The 16,248-nt window shown below is 42.9% G+C and overlaps 1 protein-coding gene across 4 annotated transcripts; it reads left to right on the top strand.

The window, feature by feature from the left end:
- The first annotated feature begins 356 nt into the window (after window positions 1-356).
- LOC148086589 (NLR family CARD domain-containing protein 3-like) lies at window positions 357-15,453 on the top strand. 4 transcript variants are annotated; one of them, XM_087784714.1, is made up of 15 exons: window positions 357-478; window positions 1,761-1,851; window positions 1,921-2,055; window positions 3,751-3,870; window positions 3,947-4,069; window positions 8,179-8,248; window positions 8,358-8,559; window positions 8,669-10,466; window positions 10,551-10,724; window positions 11,624-11,797; window positions 12,616-12,789; window positions 13,335-13,508; window positions 13,605-13,778; window positions 13,948-13,989; window positions 14,212-15,453. In XM_087784714.1, the coding sequence occupies exons 1-14, from the start codon at window positions 439-441 to the stop codon at window positions 13,967-13,969; spliced, it is 3,471 nt and encodes a 1,156-aa protein (XP_087640840.1). In that variant the 5' UTR covers window positions 357-438; the 3' UTR covers window positions 13,970-13,989; window positions 14,212-15,453. The 4 variants fall into 4 exon arrangements, with proteins under 4 accessions (XP_087640840.1, XP_087640841.1, XP_087640842.1 ...); XM_087784715.1 differs by lacking the exon at window positions 13,335-13,508; XM_087784716.1 differs by lacking the exons at window positions 12,616-12,789; window positions 13,335-13,508.
- The last annotated feature ends 795 nt before the right edge of the window (window positions 15,454-16,248 follow it).

Genomic DNA, 16,248 nt, shown 5'->3' with positions numbered 1-16,248 from the left:
TATATGTATGTGAATGTTTATGCATTTGAAACGATCTTCCACTCTTTTTGCGCTTGATGAATTCTACTGACTCCTTTAAGAAACATCTTAAGATATTTTTATTTGTTCAGGCTTTTCCTTGATTTTCTGCAACTCCTTTGTTGTTGTCAGTATTATCTTGACCTTTAAAGTATATATTTGATTGAGGATTGTTTTGATTGTTTAGGCGCTCTGTGACCCTAGTCTGGAAATACAAATTATTTACTTACTTACTCAGGAGAAGTTTGAATTCCTTAAATGACAAAAGTGTATCCAAAACGAAAGGCTTGGTAACAAGAATGACCGGTTAGACAGGTTCACAGATCAAAACATTCATTAAGGAAATGATTCAACTGCGTGAGAAACTCTTCCGACAGACAGAGTTCCATCAGTTAAAAAGACGAACATCATCTCTTCAACATGGCCATGAGACCACAGAGAAGAAGGAGGTCTTGGACAGGTCAGTGACTCTCGTACTCTCTACACAAGTCGGCAGCCAGTTGATGAAGTTGAAGTAAATTAGACGAAGTAGGACCGGGACCCTGACATGTACTCAGAGAAAGATCAGAATATTGAACATGTGAGCCACTTCAGGTCCCTGCATGTTTGTGTTTATGTGTGTTTTAAGGTGACATGTATAACTTTGCTATTCAAAAAACAAAAACACTGAACCTTAATCAATTCTTACAGTGAATCAATGTTCATCTATATATGCATTGCATTATACATTGAAACAATGTTATCATAAAAGGGCCATTTTACATGCTCCTACTTCCTTTTTATGCTTTTAATTCATCTTAAAAATAATCACCTTTCTATTCTTGTTTCAGTTAAACAGGCAGCCAAACTATTATTTCTAAAGAGGACAATTATAAAGCTATGCTGATAGACACATTGTCATGTGTTCAACTTATGGGAAACTTAGGGAAAGGGAGTGTTTTGGTGTTAAAGAATTTATGTTGCTTATAGTTTTATCACAATAAACATGTACTCATGCTTACTGCGACTCACAATGAGCTGGAAGGAATGTCAGTTTGTACATTGTACAGTTTGTCTGTGTGTGCGGTGGAGCTGTGAGAAATGACTTATCAGTAAAAGTGTTGTTTGGTGATTAAAATGTTCTGCGAATGTGCAGTTTTGCGCAAGAAAAGAAAAAATCACGATGATCAAATGCGCCCATTTCTTGCCTCAGAAACATGATCACTTATAGGTACTGCTGTCAATTACTTATTTATGAATGTATTTACTAAACTGAAACCTCAGAGCTACAACCATACCACAACCCTATTTAGTGGAACCAAAGGATAAAAGCATAATGTTACAATAACTAGCTAGTTATCAGCTAGCATGCTTTTGAACGATAATGTTATCAAGGAAAAACTTCTGGATCCATGTGTACATTGCACGACAATAATGAAGAAAGTTAACTGTAAAACAATGACCTCCGGGTACCTGAGTGGGATAATGTTCGACTGGCCTCAAATGTCCAAATTCATGCAAAAAATGTCCCGAACCCCAACCATCTGGCTACATATTATCCCAGTTGAAACAGAAACGCATGGACAAATCAGTGTGTCCTCTCGTGTTAACAGGACATGAGCCTTAGGAAGAAGCCTTTTTTATAAAACCATCAAGAGATCAAAATGTATGAAATGATTTGGATATCAAATGTATTTTTACATCATAAGGAAAGAACACCTTTTTGCTCTTGAAAATACTCTTATAAGACTGTTTGTGTGAAGGAGAAGACTCTACTAAGACACAGAGTGAGAAAATAAATCCCTACAAGTTCTCTCAGAGTGAGGACCATGATGAACAGACCGGCACTCAGAGGTGAGACATGGACCTCCAAGATTGTCCTCTATGTCTTCATTCTCACTTTATTTTCCTTCTGTGTTAAAGATCAGAGCAGCAGCCAGAACCTGCTGGACATGAACTAAGATCTGGACAAGGACCCAAATGTGTGTCTCTGAAGAGTGATTGTTCAAAGGGGTTGGGTATGGATTTCAGAGGAAGAGCAGAGTCTTCAGGTGTGAGGTGAGAGTTTAAACTTACTTTACTCAGATGACACTGAATGGACTGATAATCAGTCATAATGGAAGGATGTGTCGATTTAATCATCTTTATAGAAAAGGCTGACTTGCATAAACCTCGTTCACGTTCACTCAAACCCAGAAAATAATGCATAAAAATATTCAGATGTTTGAATCTGTGCGTGACACGAATCCAAGCACTTTTCTTTTTTTATCCAAATCAACGTAGAATACAGATGCATCCATCCCTTTCCCCACCTATTTGAATATGTAAATCATGTTTAAATGAAATACAGACCCAAGATTCTCCTCTCCACGATCAGAAAAAAACTAAAGACATCATGATTTCAAACTGGATTAACAGATTGTTCATTTTAAACATTTCTGAAATATATCACACTGTTGTAAATTAGTTCAGACGAGATCTGGTGTAAATGTTACATACAAAGTTATTAACAAGAAAACTGTATTTACAGAGGTGAGCAGTGGCTTATTTTAAATGTATTCAGATGAAGTTTAACCAGAATAAAACTGGTAATCAGAAACGTAATCTTCTCATCATCATCACTACTAAGCGCTTTGACTGATCAATTTTATAATGTTGTCTGGGGTTGAGTTTTAATCAGCTAGTTCTGGGACCACATAAAAGGTTCTATGTTGGGGGTCCTAGGAAAGATCGCAGTGCTTGATGAGCCACACATGAAGAAGCATTGAGTTGTGACATAAATTAACATTCTGATGGATTATAAATCCTGCAGCAAGTGATTTGTCAAAACTTAACATTATTACATTGTCAACGAGGATAAACTAAACGTCTTGACTGGAAATGGCGACATAAGGCAAGATAAGCCAGTTTGATCCGGACTCTGATGACTGGCAGCAGTATGCAGAGCGTTTTGGGTTTTCTACTATGTTGCAAATAATAAAGAAGTCCATGGAGAACAAAAGAGAGCTACTATTCTGAGTGCATGTGGTGGAAAAGTATACGCAGTACTAAGACCAGGTGAACCAGGTATTTTCCTGACGATGGCTGCACTTGATGACATGCTCAGATACAGATTAATGTAAGGGGTTAATGATGACCGCATTCAAAGACTTTTGTTATCAGAGGTGGACAAAGGCATCAGTCACGTACAAAGAGCAAATGTTGTTTTGTTGGTAGTAAATAAGAATGGTCCAAACTTAGTGGGGAGAAACTGGCTGAAAGCTATTAAGCTAGACTAGAGGGCTATTTTCAGATTGCAGTTAGGGCACCAGCAGGAGGAGGACACTCTTCTGTCACTTCACAAAGATGTGTTTACGGGGAACTGGGTATTTTAGTGGGAGCAACTGCAAAAATAATGTGGGCCCAGTCGTCAAACCACTGTACTTTAAAGCCAGGCCTCTGCCATATGCCCTAATGGATAAGGTTGAGAATGAATTACACTAAAAAGGAAGGTATCATTGAGCCTGTACGTTTCAAGTGGACGGCACCCATAGTTCCCATATTGAAACAAGACAAACGTGTACAAATCTGTGGGGACTACAAAGTTACAGTGAACCGAGCTTCCAAGCTGGACAGCTACCATATTCCCAAGACGGAAGATTTATTGGCTATGTTTGGGGGGCAAACATCGATATGTCTCAGGCCTATCAGCAACTTCCGCTTGATGAAGATTCAAACAATAAACACACACCTTTGACTTTTCCATTACACCAGGCTACCCTCTAGGCCCAGGGTGTCTTCGGCCCCAGCTCCATTTTCGCGAGTAGTAGAGGACAAATACTCTTTTCAATACCTTAAGAGTGAGGACCATGATGAACAGACCAGCACTCACAGGTGAGACATGGACCTCCAAGATTGTCCTCTATGTCTTCATTCTCACTTCCTCACTCATTCTTCATCTGTGTTTAAGATCAAAGCAGCAGCCAGAACCTGACGGACCTGGACCAAGACCCAGCTGTTTGTCTCTGAAGAGTGATTGTTCAATGAATATAGGTATAGGCTTTAAAGGAAGCACAGAGTCTTCAGGTGTGAGGTGAGTTTTAAAAGGCTACCAAGTGTCACACTTTGAGTGTGACTATTACTTACTTACAGTCACACAAATTGATCCATTCTCACACCACCTGCCACACTTTACATTTCATAATACACTTAAGTACCTAAATCTGGCCAATCATGGAAGGTACCACAAAATCAGAAGCAACATAAGGCAAGTCTAATGATGTCTCATCAGATTTTAACATTGTTAATAGGTTTCGGCACATTAAAAAATGGCAATATTAAGATGCCATAAATAGCCAATACTTTCCATGATCATTGGCAGTCATAGATATGTTCAAGCAGATGTAGAATTGTATCCCAGAAACATTGATAATTAAAGACATTGTCAAAGATGATAATAATGCTTTGAATCAATAATTATCTCAGGTTACGATCAATGACTGCCTCAGATCTCTTCTAGAAGATTTAGACTAATGTCCCAAAAAACAACAAGAAAATTCAATGTTGAAAATGAAGAGAAATTAAAATAAAGTATCAAATTGGTATTAGATCATCTTGAGTCCTTGGATGTCGTCACACTCAAATCTTATTTCGACTTCTTCTCATCTTCTGAATCCTGTGAGCCCTAAGAAATATTCATTCACAACTGGGGAGAGATTGTCATGAGTCGAACAAGGCAGGAGACCCAGATGCGGAAGTGTGAATAATCCTCGGAGGAATAGTTCAGAATAAAAGTCTTTTAATAATCCAAAACGGTCGGAAAGGACCGGAACAAAAAAACAGAACAAGCGCTCGGGACGGAGGCAGGACACGGCTGGAGATCGGGGTCTCGAACATGCAACTAAAAACAAAAGGGGAAAAAGACTCACATGAGCAACTTAAAACGCTGACAATGTCAGGGGTCTTCAAAAGATAGTTCATTCAGAATTCAAGCGCGGAGCGAGATCAGAGATGCCAACCTGGTCAGGAAACTGAATACTCTGGCGAGTTCTTCCGGGTAGGGGTGCTCCTTATCAATAGGAAGAACCCGCCATACACTCATCCCCAGCCGCGCACCTGCCAGCGTCTGTCAAAAACAAAACACAGGCACGTACCAAACGGAAACACACCTTCAAAATAAAACACGAATGACAGAAACATGACAGTACCCCCCCCTCTAGGTAGCGCCTCCAGGCGTTCTACCCGGTCTTTCCGGGTGCTCCCGGTAAAAGTCTCGGAGGAGGGAGAGGTCCAGGATGAGTGAGCGGGAGATCCAGGAGCGCTCCTCTGGACCGTAGCCCTCCCAGTCTACTAGGTACTGGTAGCCCCGACCTCTGCGGCGAACCTCCAGGATCTTGTGCACTCTGTAGGCGGGGTGATCGTCAATGATGAGAGGTGGAGGTGGATGCTCGGCTGGCGAACTAAGAGGACTGGTGGTGACAGGCTTCAGGAGGGAGACGTGGAAAGTAGGGTGGACCTTAGGCGACGGAGGGAGCTTGAGGCGCATGGCAGTGGGACTTAAGATCCTCTCGATCTCAAACGGCCCAACGAACCTGGGAGCAAGCTTACGTGAGTCCACTGGAAGGGGGAGGTCCCGGGTGGAAAGCCAGACCCTCTGGCCAGGTGAGTAGTCCGGAGCTGGCACACGGTGCTTGTCAGCGAGACGTCGATTCCTGGTGGCGGTGCGGGACAAGGCCGCCCTGGTCTGGTGCCAGACAGACCGACAATGTCGTAGGTGGGCACGAACTGAGGGAACCGCTGCCTCCCTCTCCTGAGAGGGGAAGAGAGGTGGTTGATACCCGTAAGCAGCCATGAATGGTGACCTCCCAGTGGCAGATGACGTCAGGGAATTGTGAGCGTACTCCACCCAGGGGATGTGCTGACACCAGGAGGCAGGTTGACGAGCCGACACACAGCGTAGTGCTGATTCTAAGTCCTGGTTAGCCCGTTCCATCTGTCCGTTGCTCTGCGGATGGTAGCCTGACGAAAGGCTAGCCTTAGCCCCCAGGGACTTGCAGAATGCTCTCCAGACTTGCGAGGAGAACTGGGGTCCACGATCCGAGACGATGTCCACAGGGATGCCATGGAGTCTAAAAACGTGTAGGACCAGCAGGTCCGCTGTCTCCAATGCGGACGGTAACTTGATCAGGGGGATGAAGTGAACCATCTTGGAGAAGCGGTCCACTACCGTACTGTCCTACCCATGGATGGAGGAAGACCGGTGACGAAGTCCACTGAGATGTGTGACCAGGGGCGACTCGGCACAGGTAAGGGTTGAAGGAGTCCAGCTGGGGGGCGACGAGAGGACTTTCCGCGAGCACAAGTGGCACAGGCAGCCACAAACTCCTTGACGTCGCGTGCCATCTCCTGCCACCAGAATCTCTGTCTGAGAAAAGAGAGTGTCCTCGAAACGCCAGGGTGACACGCTACCCTGTGGTTGTGCCCCCACTGAAGCACTTGGGCACGAGCTGGCTGCGGAACAAAGAGTCTATCAGGCGGTCCAGAGCTGGGTCCTGGGTGACTCTCCTGAGCCTCCAGAACTACCCGCTCTATATCCCAGCTTGCCGCCCTAATAAAGCACCGCTTAGGGAGGATGGTCTCATCCGCAAGACCCTCCTGGGAAGGAGCAAACTGTCGGGATAAGGCGTCAGGCTTAATGTTCTTACCTCCTGGGTGGTAAGTCAGGGAAAAGTCAAATCGGCCCAGAAACAGGGCCCAACGGGCCTGGCGGGAGTTCAGGCGCCTGGCCTCCTGTAAATAGAGCAAGTTCTTATGATCCGTCAGAACCAGAAAAGGTACCTCTGAGCCCTCCAGCCAATGCCTCCACTCCTGAAGTGCAGCCACCACCGCAAGGAGCTCCCGGTTGCCAATGTCGTAGTCTCGCTCCACCTGAGACAGTTTCCGGGAAAAAAAGGCACAAGGATGTACTTTCTTGTCCCTAGAGCACCTCTGAGACAGCACCACTCCTATACCGGTGTCAGAGGCGTCCACCTCCACGATGAACTGACAGGCTGGGTCAGGGTGTCGTAGGATGGGTGCAGAGGAGAACAGTGACACAGCCGGTTGAAGAGTCTTCCGCCTTGGCGGACCAGAGGAAAGGACTCTTAGTGGAGGTAAGCTGGGTTAGTGGAGCGGCAACCTGGCTATAACCCCGGATAAACCTACGATAGAAGTTAGCGAATCCCAGGAACTGTTGCAACTGCTTGCGGCTAACAGGCACCGGCCACTGGGAAACTGCCTCCACCTTCATGGGATCTGGCCTCAGCTGACCCTGCCCTAATATAAAACCAAGGAAACTCACGGTGGAAACCCCAAACTCACACTTCTCCACCTTGACAAAAAGTCTGTTCTCTAACAGCCATTGGAGAACGCGGCGGACATGGCTCAGGTGTTCATAAGTGTGAATAATCCTCGGAGGAATAGTTCAGAATAAAAGTCTTTTAATAATCCAAATCGGTCGGAAAGGACCGGAACAAAAAAACAGAACAGGCGCTCGGGACGGAGGCAGGACACGGCTGGAGATCGGGGTCTCGAACAGCAACTAAAAACAAAAGGGGAAAAAGACTCACGTGAGCAACTTAAAACGCTGACAACGTCAGGGGTCTTCAAAAGATAGTTCATTCAGAATTCAAGCGCGGAGCGAGATCAGAAATGCCAACCTGGTCAGGAAACTGAATACTCTGGCGAGTTCTTCTGGGTAAGGGTGCTCCTTATCAATAGGAAGAGCCCGCCATACACTCATCCCCAGCCGCGCACCTGCCAGCGTCTGTCAAAAACAAAACACAGGCACGTACCAAACAGAAACACACCTTCAAAATAAAACACGAATGACAGAAACATGACAGAGATAATGTCACAATTCCCCATAGTCATAAATCATGTTGTCGCACTACAAGTGCAGTAAGGACATGTGAGAATTGTTTTTTCATCAGGATCAAGCAGGAGGAACCAGAATAATCTAGACTGCTGTGTGTCTTTGAACTGTGCAGGCAACATGTAGCAAAACATCACATTGAAACTAAAACATTTAGCTTTTACATGATTCATGTTTTTGTTGATATGGTTCAGTCTGTAGATCCTTATGGTTAGGTGATATCCACATCAATGTTTAGAACCTTCAAAATGTAAGAGCTCATTTAGTCAGACTTCTTCTCTTCTTCTCAGAGTGAACCATCAGAACTCAGAGCTTCTCGGTTATCAACAACATTTGTCATATCTGAACTCCATACGTCTGGTAAGTACATAAGCGTAAGGAGGTCCTTCAGATGAAAGTTTACAGTTTTTTGTGATTCTTGAGCTGATAAACTATCACTCTGACTTTCTCTTATGTGATCATGTTCCAGTCAGTGGAGGAAACGTTCTGCAACTATGTTCAGAAAGAGCTGAAGAGAGTCTGGGGGTTTCTGAGCCCAAATGACTCAGAACCTTCACGGACTGAGGAGGAAGATGAGCAGTGGAGAAGCATCGGAGAAGAATTCATGAAGATCACAGTTCACTTCCTGAGGAACATGGAGCAGGAGAATCTGGGCGAGCGTCTGTGGAGCAGTAAGAACATGCAAACATGATGACGAAGAGGAACACTTGAGAATTAGATCTGAAGATCATATTTCAGCTTTACCTACTTCTTCTGACTGTGACTTCTGTTTTCTTTCAGGAAGTCGTGGTGCAGGGTCTTGCAGACGACTGAAAAGAAGCCTTCAGAAGAAGTTCCACAGTGTGTCTGAGGGGGTCGCTCAAGCAGGAAAGTCTACGTCTCTGAATGAGATCTACACTGAGCTCTACATCACTGAGGGGGGCACAGACCAGGTCAACCAGGAGCACGAGGTCCGACAGATCGAAGCAGCAAACAGGAACCAGACCAGACCAGAAACTACCATCAGACAAAAAGACCTCTTTAAAGCCTCGCCTGACAGAGAACGACCAATCAGAACGCTTCTGACGAAGGGCGTGGCTGGCATTGGGAAGACCCTCCTGACACAGAAGCTGACTCTGGACTGGGCTGAAGATAAAGCCCACCAGAACTTCCACTTCATGTTTCCTTTCACCTTCAGAGAGCTGAACACGCTTAAAGAGAAGAAGTTGAGTTTAGTGGAACTTGTTCATCTCTTCTTTCCTGAAACCAAAGAATCAGGCAGTGACTTTGAAGGACTCCAGGTTCTGTTCATCTTTGACGGCCTGGACGAGTGTCGGCTCCCTCTGGACTTCCTCAACAGTCGGGTCCTGACAGAAATTACAGAGTCCACCTCTGTAGACGTCCTGCTAACAAACATCATCAGGGGGAACCTGCTTCCTTCAGCTCACATCTGGATAACCACACGACCTGCAGCTGCCAATCAGATCCCTCCTGAGTGTGTTGACCTGGTGACAGAGGTCAGAGGGTTCACTGACCTCCAAAAGGAGGAGTACTTCAGGAGAAGGTTCAAAGAAGAGGAGCAGTCTAGAAGAATCATGTCTCACATCAGGAGTTCACGAAGCCTCTACATCATGTGTCACATCCCGATCTTCTGCTGGATCACTGCCACAGTTCTGGAGGACACGTTGAAGAGCAAAAAGACAGGAGAGCTGCCCAAGACCCTGACTGAGATGTACATATTCTTTCTGGTGGTTCAATCCAAAATCAAGAAGGTGAAGTACGACAGAGGAGCCGGAACATTCGCAAAATCAGATCTTGAGAGAAAAATCATGATAAAGTCTCTGGGAAAACTGGCTTTTGAGCAGCTGCAGGAAGGAAACTTGATCTTCTACGAGTCAGACGTCACAGAGTGTGGCATTGATGTCAAAGATGCTTCAGTTTACTCAGGAATGTTCACACAGATGTTCAGAGAAGAGAGAGGACTGTACCAGAACAAAGTGTTCTCCTTCATCCACCTGACTGTTCAAGAGTTCATGGCTGCTCTTCATGTCCATCTGAAGTTCTTGAACTCTGGAGTCAACTTGCTGGAATCAAAACAAACTTCAAAAGTTTCAAGAATCTTCAGAAACAAGCATCAAACACAACAGTTCTACAAGAGAGCCATAGATGAAACTGTAGAAAGTCCCAATGGACATTTGGACTTGTTCTTGCGTTTCCTTCTGGGTCTTTCTCTGCCGACGAGCCAGAGTCTTCTTTCAGGTTTGTTGACACTCACTGGAAGTAGCTCGTGGACCAATCTCGACACAGCAGAGCTCATCAAGAGGAAGATAAGTGAGTCTGTGTCTCCAGAGAGAATCATCAATCTGTTCCATTGTCTCAATGAAGTGAAGGACACTTCTCTGGTGGAGGAGGTTCAACAGCAGCTAACATCAGAATGTCTCTCCACTGGTCAACTGTCTCCTGCTCAATGGTCTGCCCTGGCATTCATCTTACAGTCCTCAGAGGAACCTCTAGATGTGTTTGACCTGAATAAATACTCTGCTTCAGAGGAGGCTCTAGTGAGGATGATGCCGGTGGTCCGAGCTGCAAATGAAGTTCTGTAGGTGGATCAAATACTGAAACATCTCTGATTATATAAAGTCAAGATGAGTGTTTGATTCATTTATGTGGTCTCTTTTTTTAGACTCAGAGAATGTCAGCTGTCAGAGAGAAGTGGTTCACTTCTGTCCTCAGTCCTCAGCTCTCCATCCTCTAGTCTGACACAACTGGACCTGAGTGACAACAAGCTGCAGGATTCAGGAGTGGAGATGCTGTCTGCTGGACTGAAGAGTCCACACTGTCACCTGGAGACTCTCAGGTCAGAACATTGTCTGAATCAGAATAAGCATCATATATATATTTTGTTTCAATTGTCGATGAAGGGTACACAAACTAGGAATTTACTCTGGTTCAATCATGCAATATTTACCATTAAACATTGTACATAAGTAATAGATCAGTTTAAAAAGACTACTAGCTGGAGGTGTAGCAGTTGGTGTACACGGGCAATAGCCAGGGGGAGAGTACACAGCCCTTTCGGGATGCGATTTTGGGAGTGTCCAAAACAGTTGTCCCTAGTCTTACAGGCCAACTCTAGTCCATCAGAAAGTCTATTATGGACCTTCAGAGGTATTTGTGCACATTAAGCTGGTAAGGCTTGTCTTAGAAAACAGCATGATGTTGAAGGCAGAGCTGTAGGAGCACAAACAAAGAATCCTGGCATAGGTTCCTGGGGAGTCCAGATGTTGCAGGATACCTGTTGGCTCTGGTTAGGTACAGGAGAGGGAAGTGATTGCTTTTAGGTGTGGCAGTACCATGTGCTCAAAGGACTCCATGTCTACTGCCGACCACAGCACCTGCCTGTACTCATTCAGTTCTTTGATCCTTGATTACTTGCTGACATGAAAGGTGGTGGAGGATTGAAAGCAGGCTGGGAAAGGCCAGGACTCGAGGGACAAGATAAAGATGTCTGTTAACAACAGAGTCGGCTCACTGGCACTGGTTGGGGTCTGATCCCTGTCTTTGGGGTTTTTTGATGAAGAGGCCACAATGATAGTGTTGATGAAAGAAAGGAGTTCCTTCTGGATCAGAGCTGGCTACAACCAGTAAACCTTTACTGAACTGCCACACTTTTAATGACACTTAAAATAAAGTGTTTAAAGTCTTGTCAAATACAGAATTTAAAGAAAATCACGCTTTTTGATGACACTTTCACAGGCTGAGCAAGTGTCGGCTGTCGGAGAGAAGTGGTTCACTTCTGTCCTCAGTCCTCAGCTCTCCATCCTCTAGTCTGACACAACTGGACCTGAGTGATAACAAGCTGTATGATTCAGGAGTGAAGCTTCTGTCTGCTGGACTGAAGAGTCCACACTGTCACCTGGAGACTCTCAGGTAAGAACATCATCTCCTCTCCTCAGTTCTGGGCCACAACTGGTCAAGTTCTTCTGATCTCATTTACTTTAATGGTGACTAAGTTTATGTAGACAAGATATTTGTTGGTCTGATTGCTTGGAATCATTTGGTCACATGACACATGATTTTCTGAAATAATGTGAAAATTGTGAAACATACACTGAACAAGAACACTTTTGTTTTTGCCCCCATTTTCTATGAGAGGGAATCCAATATCTAAGACATGTTCTACATACACAAAACAACCATTTCTCCAAAATATTGTTCGCAAATCTGAGAATCTAAATATGTAATAGTGATAACTTTGCTGAGATAATCCATCCCACCTCACCTCTGGGGACCTCGAATATCAGTAAGTATCTGATCATTGTGATCTCTTACCTTAGCAAGATTTTTAAGTTGACCAAATGACGAACGTAACTTTAAATCACGGCATAAACATAGAAAATCATAAGAATGCTTTGTAAATACTGCTAACATACTTCTGACCTCTGAACTTGTTGTGTGTCCGTGTTTTTGTTTTTTTCCCTTTGAATGTATTGTTTGTTTGGATGTTGCCTGGGATGTTGATAGTAGAAGTCAGGTCTCTTGAAAGGGTTGTGAACACATTTTCTCATCACGTTTAACAAAGTTGATCTTATTTAATTCAAACCAGCTTTAAATATTGAAACAATAATATGATGATGATCTTATGAATGTAAATGGTTCAGTGTGTCTTCAAATAAAGTGTTCAAAGTCTTTTTAAATGGAGAATTGAAAAAGTCACACTTGTTGATGACACTCATTCTGTTTCACAGGCTGAGAAGGTGTCAGCTGTCAGAGAGAAGTTGTTCACTTCTGTCCTCAGTCCTCAGCTCTCCATCCTCTAGTCTGACACAACTGGACCTGAGTGAAAACAAGCTGCAGGATTCAGGAGTGGAGCTGCTGTCTGCTGGACTGAAGAGTCCACACTGTCACCTGGAGACTCTCGGGTCAGAACATCATCTCCTGTCTTCAGTTATATATATACTGTATATATATTTCTTCTTTTTTTTTATCTAGGGAGGACCAGACAAGTGTCTTCACAGTCCTCTTGTTCCTGGTTGATTTATTATCTGAGCCAGATTTATATTCATTTGTAGATGATATGTTGATATTTGTCATTTCAGCTCATGAACTAAATATGGAAAACATTTTTTAAATATTATCTAGTCAATAAAAATCAAGTCAACCTTAACATGAACATGTTCACTGAGACACTTGTTAACGTTTTTAACAATACAACATGAACCAATGGCATCTCAGTAGTTTGTTTGAACATCTTTTTGTTTGTTTCAAGTGAATATTTACTATTTTAGAGAGGAAAATAACTATGAATGATCTTTAACATAAAACACAACTTCAACAATGTTGTTAGCCTCATCCTGTCCATGTGTTTGTCACATGTTTATTAAATCCTAATGATCCTATTTTTTTTACTGTCAAATAGAGAATTGAAAAAGTCACACTTGTTGATGACAACTCATCGTTTTCACAGGCTGAGCGGGTGTTTACTGATGGAGAGAAGTTGTTCACTTCTGTCCTCAGTCCTCAGCTCTCCATCCTCTAGTCTGACACAACTGGACCTGATTGACAACAACCTGCAGGATTCAGGAGTGGAGCTTCTGTCTGCTGGACTGAAGAGTCCAAACTGTCACCTGGAGACTCTCGGGTCAGAACATCATCTCTTCTCTTCAGTTCTGGTTCACAACTGGACGGTTCTTCTGGTCTCATGATCTCCTTAAACTCTGTTTATCCTTCACTACAGTCTGTCAGGGTGTCGGGTCTCAGAGAGAGGTTGTGCTTCTCTGGCCTCAGCTCTGACTTTGAACCCATCCCACCTGAGAGAACTGGACCTGAGCTACAATGATCCAGTAGGACCAGGACTGGACCTGCTGTCTGCTGGACTGAAGAGTCCAGACTGGAGGCTGGACACTCTAAGGTATGGAGAGAGTTTGAAGTGTGAAGGAGACAAATTAAGACTGAACAGTCTGTTTATAGATCCATCTCTGGTGTCATTTACACTGACTGAGTTGTCTACTAGAATGAAACAATAGTCATAAAACATCTTCATTAATTGAATCTGACCTTCTGACTCTTTCTTCCTCCAGGCTGGAGGAGTGTGGACCATAGATCATCTGGATCAAAGAAGGGTAAGTCTGATTTGATTGATTCATCACAAACTCCTCGACTCTGTCAGCTTCTACTGGAGCAGTTGTGATGTTGGTGACATCCTTTCACTCTTGAATCTGCTGCTGGAACTTCCTCACCAAGTCCACTGCCCAGATCACTGGTCACTGAATGGTGTCCAGCAGCAGCCGGTGACGGCTTGTGCAGATCTAAGAGCGACAATGACATGTCTCTTCTCCTCTCAGTCCTCGCTCTAAATGGACTCAGACACAACACACCGACCACTTCTACTGCCCAACAACAACAGAATGGTGGATCAGGATCTTGATGAAGGATCAGGATTACCTGGAATGACCTTTAAAACTACACTGTTGCCAGCTCTGACAGATATATCTTGAGACATGTTCTCTTATATTTTGCACTTTCAGCTCCTCTGACACCTCTGTCATATCAATGTTTGTATCTATGGATGCGCTGAATGATTTGCCAGCCCTAACTGCATCCATTCAACCTGAATCTTTTCTAATGCATGCCTTTATTCCCACATCCAAATGCACATTTTTATACACGTCGCAATGACCAAAGAAAATCCAAAATGGATCTCAGTGGGATGTGTATTAAAAGGTTAAGAAGGTTAAAAATGACTTTGTTTTCACTACATGGTCACCTCTTCGCTCGTAAGACGGTTCTGCACCAAAACAGATTTTTACAGATGCATCAGAGGAGCTGATCTATATTTTAGTCTAGGACTAAAATCTATACTTTATTGTCATTGCACGCAAAAAACAGGAGCAGAAATTTTCTTTGGAATGAAATGTCATTTCTTGGTCACTAGAGAGTTGTAATTGTATTGTACTATTCTGTATAAATAAAAATATTAGGGCGATGAACTTCCAAGAAAGTGGTGTATTTGACATTTCAACGTTTTTTTTTAATGATTTCTCCTCCCTCCTACAATTTCCAGCAAACTCTCAAAAAAGTCCAATTCAAAACACAACAATCCAGTCATAGCATGTCTGGTTAGGTCTGTATTGAAAGAGCGTACAAACAAAATATCTGACCATTACAGCTAACAAACCAGATTGAATTGAAAGTTGGAGAAATCATTTATAGTCTTTCTTTTAAAACAATAATTTTTGGTTCTTTTTATGAAATATGTCATGACAGTCTTGAACTTTGTGTGAGACAAGATTTTTGATCTTCTTTATTTCTGTAGATTGTACATCTTTGGCCAAATATTTTTTATTTGAATGTTTTTCTTCGCCTGACCCCGGGCAGTAAGAGTGGTTTCAACCAATATTTTTTTACACTCCTTTAAATCACAATCTTGTCATCCGCCTCTATCATGTGACGGTAGCGTGACAAGACACTCTGTAAATTCCATTTAAATGACTGTAAATGTCATCGGTCAGATGATGAATATAATTAAGTATGTAGCGCTGAATGGATGACTAATAAAATAAAAAAATTACTTTAAGAAATATGAACTACTGCTGAATGGCTCTTTATTTGCATTGCACAACCTATATTACTTAAATGTTATTTAAAACTCAACTTATAAACCTGTCAACACACAAAAAAGATTGATGACATCAACTCCTTACCAAATGTACATAGCAAAAGTATTTCTACATTCAACAAACAAAACATTTATTTTTATTTTCACAATGACATTTTGTTAAGGTCTTTTAAGCTCTAGGAATTATGATCGATTAGTTAATTGACTATATACAAATAAATACATTTAATTGATATATATATATATATATATATATATAAAATTGACGGCTGCATATAATTTAATGCTTTAATTAAAAATATCACTTGCAAATGTTAACTAAACTCTAATTTTCTAACAACTATCATAAATGGAAAAACGCTTTTTTCATGTGAGCGTACCTTTGTGTTTGTTCTCTCAATAGTAAACGTGTTTTTTTTGGTTTACGTATTTACAATCAATTTAGATACAGTTTAAAGAATATACAGTATGTCAAAATTAACGAGTCCAACAGTAGAGGGCAGTGTTGGCCAATAGACTTGTGAGGGGCGTGTGAGGGTCCTTCCATCAGAGGAGGGGCGGAAGATCAAGTGTTTATTTCTTCCAGGCTGGTACTGCTATGTTATATCCTGCTCTGACAACGATTACTCTTCTCAGTGCTGAAACAAGTGTGTGACGTGCGAGTGTGAGCCAGGTGAGGGGCGTGGCTACGTGCAGGTTGCGCGTGACGATGCGTCACTTTGACAACGTCACTGCGTATCGATGATAATGCCTATTTTTCATT

Source organism: Callionymus lyra, chromosome 2 (assembly GCF_982586985.1).
Source record: "Callionymus lyra chromosome 2, fCalLyr1.hap1.1, whole genome shotgun sequence".
Lineage (NCBI taxonomy): Eukaryota > Metazoa > Chordata > Actinopteri > Syngnathiformes > Callionymidae > Callionymus > Callionymus lyra.
This window is presented reverse-complemented; position numbering and strand designations above follow the sequence as displayed.

Coding starts and splice junctions, on each gene's coding strand:
- LOC148086589 (XM_087784714.1), top strand. CDS start 439: ATGGCCATGAGACCACAGAGAAGAAGGAGGTCTTGGACAG. Junction 4,070..8,178: donor ACAGAGTCTTCAGGTGTGAG/GTGAGTTTTAAA, acceptor TCTTCTTCTCAG/AGTGAACCATCAGAACTCAG. Junction 13,509..13,604: donor TGTCACCTGGAGACTCTCGG/GTCAGAACATCA, acceptor CCTTCACTACAG/TCTGTCAGGGTGTCGGGTCT.